The 12,533-nt window shown below is 38.9% G+C and overlaps 2 protein-coding genes across 3 annotated transcripts; one reads left to right on the forward strand and one right to left on the reverse strand.

Annotated features, from left to right (window-relative positions):
* Window positions 1-143: 143 nt before the first annotated feature.
* LOC146475550 (zinc finger Ran-binding domain-containing protein 2-like) lies at window positions 144-9,183 on the forward strand. Of its 2 annotated transcripts, XM_085115937.1 has the most exons (11): window positions 144-291; window positions 363-415; window positions 1,399-1,504; window positions 2,355-2,437; window positions 2,890-2,966; window positions 3,111-3,164; window positions 3,628-3,720; window positions 4,334-4,416; window positions 7,278-7,520; window positions 7,828-7,904; window positions 9,000-9,183. In XM_085115937.1, exons 1-10 carry the CDS (start codon window positions 239-241, stop codon window positions 7,865-7,867), a joined length of 885 nt encoding a protein of 294 aa, XP_084972063.1. In that variant the 5' UTR covers window positions 144-238; the 3' UTR covers window positions 7,868-7,904; window positions 9,000-9,183. The 2 variants fall into 2 exon arrangements, with proteins under 2 accessions (XP_084972063.1, XP_084972062.1); XM_085115936.1 differs by having other exon boundaries at window positions 7,828-9,183.
* A 1,513-nt stretch (window positions 9,184-10,696) lies between these two features.
* On the reverse strand, window positions 10,697-11,858 carry LOC146475551 (histone H4). The gene has a single exon (XM_085115583.1). It carries the CDS (start codon window positions 11,328-11,330, stop codon window positions 11,019-11,021), a length of 312 nt encoding a protein of 103 aa, XP_084971709.1. The 5' UTR covers window positions 11,331-11,858; the 3' UTR covers window positions 10,697-11,018.
* Window positions 11,859-12,533: the final 675 nt, after the last annotated feature.

The following is a 12,533-nucleotide window of genomic DNA, read 5'->3' on the forward strand; positions in this document are numbered from 1 at the left end:
CTCGAACTCTGTTTCACAATTATTTTAAAATTTCATTAATTAATGTTTCATGTTAGTTGATTTTATTTCAATACATATCAATGATATCAACTACTTTCTTTCAAAAGGTCTCCAGCTAGGTCTTCATCAGAGATCTTTACTTCCAACGCTGTCGCTTGGGTTGTCTGTGACTTCTCTTTATTCACCAGTGTTCCTCGTTCAAATTATCGTGAAACTCCACAAGGAAGAATCCATAAACATGTCTTCCAAACTAAAACAGAGTAATGGAGACTGGGTTTGCTCCGATAAAAGGTATTTTCTGCACAGGGTAATTCCGCGTTTTCTTTTTTCTTTTCTAATGACTTCAATTTGGCGATTTTTAGGTGCGGAAACGTCAATTTTGCGCGGCGAACTTCTTGTAACCGTTGCGGGAAAGGTGTGTTCGTGTTCTGTAAAGCTTTATATATTCAAGAAACAATTTAAAAGTTATGACTGATTACAAGCAACGCTTAAATTTTGGTGGCAATATCTGCCAACGTACAAAAAGGCAAGGTTTAAATTGTACATTTGTAGAGATTGATCCATAAATTTCATGTAAAGAAGAGAGAAACTTGTTATAAGTTTCTTTCAATCAGGGTCATAGTTTGAGCTTACACGTTGACGTACAATTTAACATATGGAAGTTATTAAATTGTAGGTTATTTTATTTAAATCGTTATTGTAATCTTAATGTAATTGTTTTCTTTGTAACTATGATTCTCAGACTCTAAATTCTGTGATTTAATTATTCTCTGTATTTGACCATCAGTGAAAGATCAAATTGCATTCCCCTTGATATTTCTAAAAACACCTTCTTAATATATAATAGGTTTTTGTTGTCAAATTTGTTGCCATGTAGCTCACATGTTTTAGCTACTCATACGTTGTGATGCATGTGGTTTTTTTTCCTTTATTTTTTTCTTAATTTTTATATTTTATTCAGCGCATGTACACATTTTGAAGAAACTTTTAGCTCATTAGATGTTACATGGGTAAATAAACGGTTAATTGATTGATTGTGATGTCTAACAGTACTGAATCCAGAAAGATTTTTGCACAGCCCCATACATGCATCAGTGATCACTGTCCTACCAACCACTCACACAAACAACAAGCATGAATAGAGTTGGAGTCTCAAAAAGTATACATAATTAATGTATGGGGCTGGGCGGAAATCTTGCCGTGACTCCTCAAATTTATTGATAGGCAAAGGCTAATTAATCATAAATTACCAAGGACTGTAACTTCAAAATTTACATGGGAGCTTATATCAGAAAGATTGTCTCCCCCACTTCCCGTGTTCTTGGGAAAAGACAGCATGGAAAGGAGTGGGGGGAGGGGGTGTTTCCTGGATATTTCATACCTGTTCTTTTCCAACAGACAAGGGAAAGATTGATTCAATCAAGTTCACGGGAAGTGAGATAGGCAAGCAGGCTGCGGCAAAAAGCAAAGGATTGTTCAGTGCAGAGGATTGGATGTGTTCAAAGTGTGTATATATCTTATACCAGTGTTGTTGAATTAATTACAAATTTTAATTCAGTAAAGTTGTGCTTGGATCACAGATAACTTACCAACACATTTGGTGCAACTAGGAATGGATGGCTACCCTACCTTAAAAACATGCCAGGTGAACTTTGAGCATCTCAAGCAAACTGTTTGTCTTGAGTGAACCAAGTGAATTTTGTAAGGAAAAGTATGAAAACTTCACTCACCCAAGGGTAGCTGAACATCTTTACTATGAGAATGATGCATTAAAATAACTGACATAAGCATACTCGGAAAAAAAGTCTGAGTGCTCCTATCAGTTAAGTTAAACCTAATACCTTCCAATTACAAGTTCGGATGCTCTACCACTGAGCTACGGGAGACTTGTAGGAGCTATACTTCTTATGCATAATGAAAATATGTTTTTGCTCTTTCATATCTAACTGCCATGCTTGATAAAAGTTGTTGTGTTAGAAATTTTGAGCCTATTTACAGTCAACTCTCGCTTTGTGAACATCTCGCTATTACGGACACTCTGATAATACAGACAGCAGCTAAATCCCCGGCAAAAATAAGTAACAGATGTTTAACTGAAATAAATTCCCATTATTACAGACTCTTGCTATTAAGGACTCTAACTCGCAGCCCCAAGACCAAGGGTGTTTGCAATAAAGGGAGTTGACTGTATTTTGTGAAATGCTAAGGATTGAAAATGAAGATTCTTCTGTAGAATAACATGTATATAATTTTAGTATCAGGGCTTATGAGATGTCAGGTTTTCCACAGACATATAATTTTTTCCTTTGACTTGGTTTATAGGTTGAGATTATTCATTTCTATCTTTCTTGCAGGTGTGGTAATGTAAACTGGGCTCGCAGGAATGACTGTAATATGTGTGGCCACCCTAAATTTGCTAAAGTTGAAAACAGGACAGGTGGGAAATAATAATACTTAGTAATAAAGAAGTTTAATTCCATCATCATGGCAGTTAATCTGAATTACAATGTGGTTACAATTGTACAACTATAAGAATTACATACTGTTAATCAATCAATGAGGGACTGGGTTACAATAAGTTTCATATCTGAAATTCTCAAATCTCCTCTATTGTTAATTTAAAAAATATTTTATTAATTAACTATAGTTCTTTGACGAATTTATGGGTGCGTTCCTTTAGGATGATCCAGACCAGGATCAATGATTCAAGATCACTCGGATCATGGTACATCAAAGGAACCGAGGAATCCTTGCCCAGAGTGGATTCCTCGGTTCCTTTGATGCACAATGATCCGAGTGATCTTGGATCATTGAACCTGATCTGGATCATCCCAAAGGAACACACCCCAAAAATTTCTTGGATACCACAATTTTACCCTTGGCACTTAGGTTATGGCGGTGGATACAATGAGCGTGAAGGAGTAGAGTACATCAGAAGAGAGGATTCTGATGATGAATTTGATGAGGTACGTTCAGAAGTTCAAAATGTGTGCCTGTACTCGATGTTAGTACTGGTGTTACATACATAGTGTTTATAATTTAATCAAGTTGAACTTAAAGAGTCTTTATTTCGTAATGTTAATTACTTGTTTTGTTTTTATGAATGATAGTTTGGAAGAAGGAAAAAATCGAAGCAAGGAGCTCAACATCCAGCTTCTGAAGAGGTTATCTATAAATGAATAGTTTATTTACAACTTCTTACTCCAAACAGTGAATAATATACACTTAATGTATGGCCCCGAGGGAAACAGTTAGTTTTGTTTTCCCAAGAGTCCTGATGTTTCCCGAGACGAAGTCAAGGGAAACATGACTCAAGGGAAAACAAAACTAACTAGTTTCCAGAGGGACCATGTATTAAGTGCTTTGTTATATATTTAGACTTCCCCTTCAACAATCACAGCAAAACAAACAAACAAACAACTGAGAGGGCAACAACTGTGGAATTGTATCCCGGTCAGGATACATTTGTATTTGATCAGGGGCATGTGACCAAGAGTCAACCAATCACAGTGCTCGATTTGTTGAGTGAAATTCTAGGTATATAACAACAATTGATATCTTTTGTTCCTGTATGGTGTATTAGGCTGACAACATATTTCATCCCATTAATTACTGGTTTTTTATTAGAAAAGGGTGACCACTGTTGAACCAGAGCAGGAGGATGATGACGATGACGATGATGATGAAGGAGACTTGTCAAAATATAACTTGGATGACGAGGTATTGGTAAAGAAAAGAAAAATTATTTCTATTATTTTCCTAGTGGAAATCTGCAAGTTAGTGTTTAATGTTTAATAACACTTCCCCCCCCCCCCCCCCCTTAAAAAAAATTTAAAATAAACACACTGCAGCAACAACAAAGAACAAAGAGATGTCAGGATAGTAGCAGGAGGCAACTTGCTTCATACATGAATCTAGCCCATAATCACAGGTTTTTGCTGCAAACAAAGCACGATAAAACATTGGGGCAACGTTTCCTGAAGGAGTTCAAGGCCACATGCAAAAACTACAGTGAATCTGAGCTAAAACAACACAAAGCGATCCGAAAAGTCATTTGGGTCGGTCATGCTCCCATCCCTTCAATTATTATTTTGGTAATTGAAGGGGTGCCTAGAAAAAAAGCCCTAAGTGACTTCTGATAAATAGCTAGATTCTCCTTCCAAATTTCATTGTATTCGCTTGTGAAACAAAAGGAGAATTTGACCTTACATCTAAAGTCACTTATGGCCTTATTCCACGCACCCCTTCTATTGCAGAAGGAAAATTGATATTTATGAAGAATTGAATATGTCATTCACACATCATGTTTGATCTTTTCGTAATTTTTCCGTAGGACGAGGATGACGATGAAGATGGTGACCTGTCCAAGTACAATCTTGACGACGACTCCGATACTGAAACCAAGGATAAGGGCCGGTAAACTTCCCCCCCTGTCTGCCCCACCAACCCTTCACCATTCAGGTGGGGCCAGGCACTCTGCCATTTTTGCGGTTACAAAATAATAATCGAGGTGTTTTTGTCACTCAGTGACACAGGCATACTTGGAAAAGAAAATCCAAGTTCTCCCAACAGGAGTTGAACCTATCACCTTCCAATTACTAATACAGATGCTTTACTACTGAGCTACAGGAGACTCGTGGGATCTAAGCCGTTAAACTAGGTTCATGTGACAAACTCAACATCACATTTCTTTCACATATGCCACTTATTGGCATTTAGCTCCTATGGAAGATTTTTGGCCCATGAACCTAGTTTAATGGCCCTAGCTCCCACAAGTCTTCTGTAGCTCAGTGATAGAGCATCCAAACTTGTAATAGGAAGATCTTAGGTTTAATTCCTGTTGGGAGAACTTCGATTTTCTTTTTCTTAGTATGCCTGTGTCACTGATTGAAAAACACCTCTGATCACTTAAGCGTCGTTTGCACTTGGTGCCCGGGCACTGTCCATGGGCATGGGTACAAGATGGAGACCTTGTACTCGGGCACTGAATTGGGCACCGGCACAAGTCTGCACATGATTTTAGCGAGTGCCCAAGAACTTTACCCACAAATCCCTGCTCCTAGCAGTTAATTTAAAATCCCCGCTCTTCAGTTTCAAAATGGCGGAAGGTCAAAGGTGGACGAAAGAGCATGTTGATGTTTTAATCGACGCTTACAGTTAGAGTACAGGGAAACATGGAAGGGATAACAACAAACAAAGAAGTTCATGGTCACGTGCAAAAATTGATGAAAGATGAACACAACATTGATCAAACAGTGAAGCAAGTGGAATTTGTACATTTAAGAAATGCATGTGCCTTCGATACATTGTGAAATACGCGAAAATTTAAATGTCCTGACAAGGTACTGGGCACTGAATGTGAACACACATAAAACTGAGCACCAAAGTCTGAACAACACACAGTTTCATACCGGTGCCTGGGCACCAAGTGTGAACGATGCCTTATCCACCAGGCTTTAGAAAACACAATATCACATTTCTTTTACTAAATATTACTTTAAAAGATTGTTTTCTTATCACAACCAGTTAACTTATAACTTAGGAACAAACTAACAAACAAATAAAAAGAGAAAAAACATGTTGGAGGAGTGGGCATCTTAATTAGTAATGATCAGTCATAACAAAGTCACACTACATAGAATACATTTACTTAATGCAAAAAGTACAGTCAATTAAATTTTATGAAAATTGACAGTCAACTAGGAGATGCCATTTGAGTGATAACTCCTTACTGACAGAATAACAGTAATAATAATTACGCGGGATGCCCTGAGGGGGCATACCGTGTCTTAAAACGGGTCGATTTCTTTTTTTTTTTCTTCGTAGTAGCTACAAATCGGTACATTAATTTATTCATTAAACTCTCCCCTCTCCTACTCGGGATGTATTGTTCTGATTGTCTTCAACAAAGGCAGGCCAATCAAAATCCATTCTTGTCGCTTATATCGTGAGGGAGGGGACCTACTCAGCCCTACCTGTGTGACGTCAATGCATCATTTGATATATTTATTAATGACGGATTAAATAGTCGCGCCATATTGTTTTAACATGTTCTGGACTCAAGTGTACCGTTTTCAAACGGAAATTTCACCATTTTGAAGCGGTAAATCGAAAGAATAACTTCTAAGAAGCACCCGACACGTAAAACGGTGGAAATTGGTGAGTTCCTGGCGAAGGAATCGTGCTTTGTTTGACAGTCTTAGACCACGACGCGAGACTGAAAAGAGGTCATTGAGAAGCTTACGTTATCGTAATGGAATTTCACAAATTTTCCGTAGCCTCCCACGCAGACGTTCTTGGGGGTTCGTCACGCGTTCCTGCCCTAAGAACGTCCGCGTGGGAGGCTAAAATTTCCGGTGATAGTCTGAGTCGCGTAACGCAAGGGAAACAACGTAACGCGATCGTCGTGACTTAAACTATTCCATTAGCAAGGATAGTCTTATCAATCGGCAAAGCATACAGTTGGAATAAATGAATCAGCCCCAGCATCACGCGTAATGCCAGTGTAGCAGGCATCTTGTTATTATTAATGTTCAACTAAGAACTATTGCACAGGTCCATGTTCCAGTATGTCATTGACCTTTGTTTGTGGAGAGATTTTAAGATGCTAGACTGCTAGCAGACCTTTTGTAGATAGTTTAGCAGGCAAGCTAGTCATGCAGGCGAACAAAGACTTGAACAAGTTTCTAAGCTTAGGGAAGAACTGGGGGAGTGGTGGGTTAACCCTTTAAACCCTGATATCAAAGAACAAATTCTCCTGCCTTGCCCCCATACTTTTCTTATAAAAGTACTGGGAAGAAGCTGTTATAATATCAAGAAAATTCATCTTGGGTGACCATATCCTCAATTCTCATGACCTCAGGGGTTGAAAAAGCATTGATATTACAAGGAGAAATTTGATGCTGATCACTGTTAGGGATTAAAGGGCTGGTTGCATTTCTCTTTCTTCCTGGCTCTGGTCATTTTCTGTTCTGCTTGATTGCTTATTCCAGTCTAGCCAATCTTGGTTTGTTCCTCTGCATGTTTGCTTGCATGATTAGCTCTCTCTAGTTGGTAGAAAAGGACTCATTGTCTGCTAACTTGATGGTAAACAAAAGACATCTGTATGTAAGTTATATAGAACTGCTTACATCGTTTAAACTGTGTACTTGCTTTCCAATGCAAGACTTCTAAATAACCACTGTGCCCCGCAGCTGTTTGTATTATAATGTGGTAAGGTTATGTCTTAAGCAAATAATAATGGTTATCACTAATTTTCTTGGATATCTTATTTTCAGCCGCTCAAGATCAAAGTCTGGTTCCCCTCCAAGCAAAAAAAAGCGACGCAGTGACAGTAGTTCATCCTCGTCATCTTCATCAAGATCAAGAAGTGGTTCTTCTCGCTTGCGTAGTCGTTCAAGATCTCGTTCAAAGAGTTCCAGTTCGAGTAGATCTAGTAGAGGGTCCAGATCGAAGTCAAACTCGCGGTCCCGATCAAGATCTCCTAAGCAATCGAGTAAAGACAGTCCAAGAGAAAGGAGGTTTGGTTTTTGTGTTAATGATGGGTTCGGTCTTGTAGGAATTCATACCTCGTGTTTTGTTTTAGCATGTTGTACTTCACATGTGCGGCCTTGAAATTATTTTTGCCATATATTAGCAACATCTTGTAAGAGATTACTTCTCTGGACCTTGATATCAAATTGAATTTTATTATTTCAAAAGAAGACTATTGGTGTATTCCAGGATTGCTTGATTTGCCAACCTAATCCCTAAACATTGGGAAAGGAACTGATGATGATGATGACTCCCACATAACAGACTTCAGTTTCTACCTGTTTCTGTCCACAGCAAAAGATCCCGTTCCAGATCAAGGTCTAGGTCTCACTGAAGGTTATACTGAAGAAGTAGCAGCTCGTGTAGGTCAAGTAAGTGAAGGGGAAGATAGCTTCCTAGGAAGAGTACAATACTAGGGAATGGATTCTTAATTATTTTGAATGACGTTGTTGGTGAAGTGTTTGTCCCAGTGCAGCAGACCTTAAAAAGATTTCTATTATTTTGTTACTTGATGTATTGATATCCTTAAGGGGAGCATGAATGGCGCGTTGGTCACAGCACCAATACACCATTGAGGGTTTGATTCTCAGACTTCATGTCATTTTTGGGTTGAGTTTGTCGTGGGTTCTAGTCACTGTTCCAAAGGATTTTCTCGCGCTTCACCCTGTGGATGTGCTACTGAGATGCCCTTTTATTTAATTATTTTATTTATCCTTAGTGATATAAATCAGGGATGAAGATTTAATTGTCATTTATGACATTGTTTTTAAAGTCTTTAATTATACATGTAATCTGGCAGTACGTGATGTCAAGTCCCCTTGTTGACGAACAATAATAATTATTTTAGCTTTAGTAAAAAAAATCATTTCAAACATCACTTAACTAAATTGTTTCAGTTATTAGGCTATAAGTCATAACCTTGTTGGGTGAATTGGGCCCTCAATTCACAAAGTAAGCATGCAACTGTTACTTGCACAAGCATGCCAAATTAGAGCAAATTTTGAGAAATTATTTGGATACCAAGGTCAAATCAGTACTAAGTAAAATACAATCTTTTTGCACCAGGCCCTTCAATAAAAACAATTTATTTTTAATACTGATGTTTTATTATAGTTTTATATGTTATAGCCATGCACTAGGGCCCAACTTATCAGGGAGTTTGTTAGCTGTTCTAATTCGAATTTTGTTCATAGATCTGCAAGTGTAAGATAAAACTTATTATTGCGTAAAGGAGAGGTATCATGAATGTCAAATTTTGCCGTCATCAGCCAGAAGCTTTGGTTACAAAAAGGGGAAAATTTGAAAATGATACTGACTGGTAGAGGTTGTTGCGAGGTGATGTAGTCTTGTCACATATTAAAAAGAATGAAACTCTGACAGCCATAGCAAAGTTTGTTCATTATCATGATACTTCCTCTTTAGTTTGAATGAATGATCAGGCCTCTAACAATTTTGTACTTCACAAGTTTGTTTGCAGGGATGTGAATTAATGAAGCCACAAGAGCTTACACACCGGCAAGAGAGTAGACTGAACAGTCAGGGCTGGCTTTGTTTAGCTCAAAATGAAGCAGTGTCGAACTTTTTTATTAGTAAAACTTTGTTGCAGACATGCACTCTGTTGGAAAAAAATAAAAACACTGAAAGAGTGAATAGGTTTTAGTTGTCTGAAGTGCTTTAAAACAGTGGAACTTGTACTTGCTTGCATGAGATACACCCCTCCCTGCACAAAAAAGGCAAACGAAACAAGATCATGTGTGTTGTTTTGCTCAGCTCAAATTTTTAAACAACTTGGTTGGTCATCAAAAAATTATTTAATAAGGACTTGAATCATGACAGGGTTGTCACTTATCAAAATAATTAACGATCTCCGACTTTTTACCAAAAACCAGTTTGCACTGACCACAGAAAACAAATTATTTCCCAATCAAGACCTTTCACATTCCATCTTTTGTTTGGAAAATTACATATACAAATGCATGTTCACAAGACAGTTGGTAGTGTTTGTGGCTCCAGTCTAATATGCCCTGTGGAAACTTTTGTTCCGTTATAGGATTAACCCATTAAGCACCAGCCGTTTCCAGAGGTTTTCCAAAATTCAGCAAAATTGGCAAAGTGGTTATTTCCTAACCCATGTGCAGTAAAAATACATAACTTACAGGGCAAAAAAAACAACACCCCTTTGGTCTAAGATAGTTAAAATTAATAATTATGGAATAAAATACACTAGTTGCCAATTAAAAATTTTTCAAAAAACAAACTTGAAGGTAAAAATTTCCGAAATTTCGATGTAATTTGATCCGGCGCGCGTCACATGGGCGAAATTGGATCCGTCTCGAGAGCATGTGTTTGTTTACGCAAGATTACACAGTTGTCACGTTTTCTCAATGAAAATAGAAAGAAAAACACACAGAAAGCTTTCCTAAATGAAAAATTTATTCAGAAAAGTCTTTGTTTACGCCTTAGAAAGAAACGCGTATAATTATAAATGCGAGACGAGCGACGCGCAAGCGATTTGAAGGAACAACAAGTCCAATTCGAAGCGAATTTATCGACCCGTGCGGGGCACGTTTCTCAATAATTTCGCAAAAACTGTTCAGAATACAAAGAATCGGTCAATTAGAATAGTATTTCAGTACAAATTCACAATCAAACCTGTATTTTTTTGGCTGTTGTATTCCCAGAAGTAGTCTAAAATTTCGCAGAAAGTCCGTGGCCTGAATAATGATTTGAGCTGTCCGCTCGCTCGTCGCCTGGATAAAACAACAATTCGTACTCGAAGCGCAATTTCTTCCCCGTTATTTCTCGGATTTTCGCTGTCGAAACTGTTGAGTATTCCTTAGCAGTTCTTCTTTCGATTTACCATTTCGAAAAGGTGTGTTTTCCTTCGGAAAACGCGAAAATCGGCGACTAAAAATTTAGCCGCGCGGCCCACGAGGCAACAAAAATTGAAATCGGACACCAATTCCTAAAGATAAAAAGTTCTTTTGTCTGGGCCCCCCTAAGACCTAAAAATATATGCGCAGTAAGTGGATTCTGATTGGTCAGTCCTTTCTGAAGACAATGAGAACAATAGGGGACAAAAAGTTCCCTTCTAGGGGAGGTAGGCTCAAATCGTGGAGTGCGCGCAGATGAGGCCAAAATCACGGCCGGCACGGTGCGTTATGGGTTAATAGTGGAGTATGCTTCAGTAGTGTTATTGGAAGGCAATGGTTATTCAAATTGAAAACAAAAGAATCGGTTCAATGAAAACTGACCATGGAGTATAAAATTTCAATGGTCGTCATTACTGAACGTATCCGAGCTCGCGCTTGATTCAATCCTTTCCAAATGCTTTCATCGCATAATATACAAATAAGATCATGAAAGTTTGTAACATTGCCACAACGTAACTGTATAGCTGTGATTATAAGATGTTGATCATGAACTTTTTCAGATTTAGTGGCTCCTAAAGGAGCCGTTGTTTTCTTGTTTGACGCTTTCGCAGTCTAACCGCCGAATCCGTACAGAGTACGTCCCTGGCGTTTGAGAGCGTACACCACATCCATGGCTGTCACAGTCTTTCTCTTGGCGTGCTCGGTGTACGTCACAGCATCACGGATCACATTCTCAAGGAAAACTTTGAGAACACCGCGAGTCTCCTCGTAGATCAGGCCAGAGATTCGCTTGACACCGCCACGGCGAGCAAGACGACGGATAGCTGGCTTGGTGATGCCTTGGATGTTGTCCCGAAGGATCTTTCGGTGACGCTTGGCGCCTCCTTTTCCCAAACCTTTACCTCCTTTACCACGACCAGACATTCTTCAAGTTTTTCTGTTTTCGCTCCTCGCTTAGTCAAACCAAAAAGTGTTGAATGGTTCATGAAACGGCATGCCGGAGTATTTATAAGGTACATGCGGACGCAATAGGAAGCGAAATGCGTCCGCTTGAGGAAACAGATCTTTACTTCTGTTTTGTGATTGGATAACAGCTCTCGACCAATCCTATTCTTGGTGGGTAACTTTCGATCCGTCAGGTTTCGAAGGTTGTGTTTTCTAACTTTACTTGTTATTTGACAGTATATTGACCAGAAAAATAGTCATAACAGCGATGACAACTTTAGGCAGGCGATGTGTAAAGGCGTAAATTTCCGAAAAACACTGGTCCCTCGTAAAAGTTGCAACAGAAAAGTCCCAAGATATTTCTGGATATAGGGCCGGATTATGGGGGCTGAGAAACTTAGATGGAACTTTCAGCCGGGGTGAAAAATCTCATGTAAGCTTAAATGCAATCAAAGGCTTGAACTTTGTCATGCGAAATCAATATGATTTCACTGAAAACGGTTTATCTTGATTTTATTTTACCTCAAGGTTGAAATTTATCAGCTGTTTACATGGGGGGAGGAAGCCTAGCACTAGGAAGATACGAGAAGCGGACCATCTAGTCTGAAATGTCAGCCGTCTCCTCTCCCTAACCCACAGTAGACGGCTGACATTTCAGACTAGGGACCATCCTAGTGCCATAGTTTTCTCTATTCAGCTTACATGCAAAAAGTTGTTCTTGGCCCTAGCGCTAGGATCTTCCTAGAGGCAGGAACTTCCTAGCTGAGAGAGAAAAAATCCTAGTACCATGTAAACTACTTTCGCTCGGGAGATCCTAGTACTAGGGACAAAAAGAACAAACATGGCGGTAGCCGGGCGTTCAACTGCTCAAGGCCGAAAGTAATTCTTCTTTTCCTTCTCCACTTGGTAACTCGGAGAAATTTCTGCGTGTAAAGCAAACGAAAAGTTTTTCCGCCTTTTCGGATCTTCCTAGTGCTATAAACTTCTTCCCTCCAAGTAAACAGCTCCACCCCACGCAAACAGGCCAAAATTTCAGCCGGGTAATGGGGCCTATATATAGAGGACTGGCGGTCAGTCATCCAGTAGTCGTGTTCAAAATCACTGTAGGTTGTGGGAAATATTATGGCTGGTTGCTGGATACTGACAGCCCTGGGTCTTCACAATATCTAGTCAAATAGAACT

The sequence above is a fragment of the Pavona decussata genome, unplaced genomic scaffold, assembly GCF_977016875.1.
Source record: "Pavona decussata unplaced genomic scaffold, jaPavDecu1.1 SCAFFOLD_84, whole genome shotgun sequence".
Classification (NCBI taxonomy): Eukaryota; Metazoa; Cnidaria; class Anthozoa; order Scleractinia; family Agariciidae; genus Pavona; species Pavona decussata.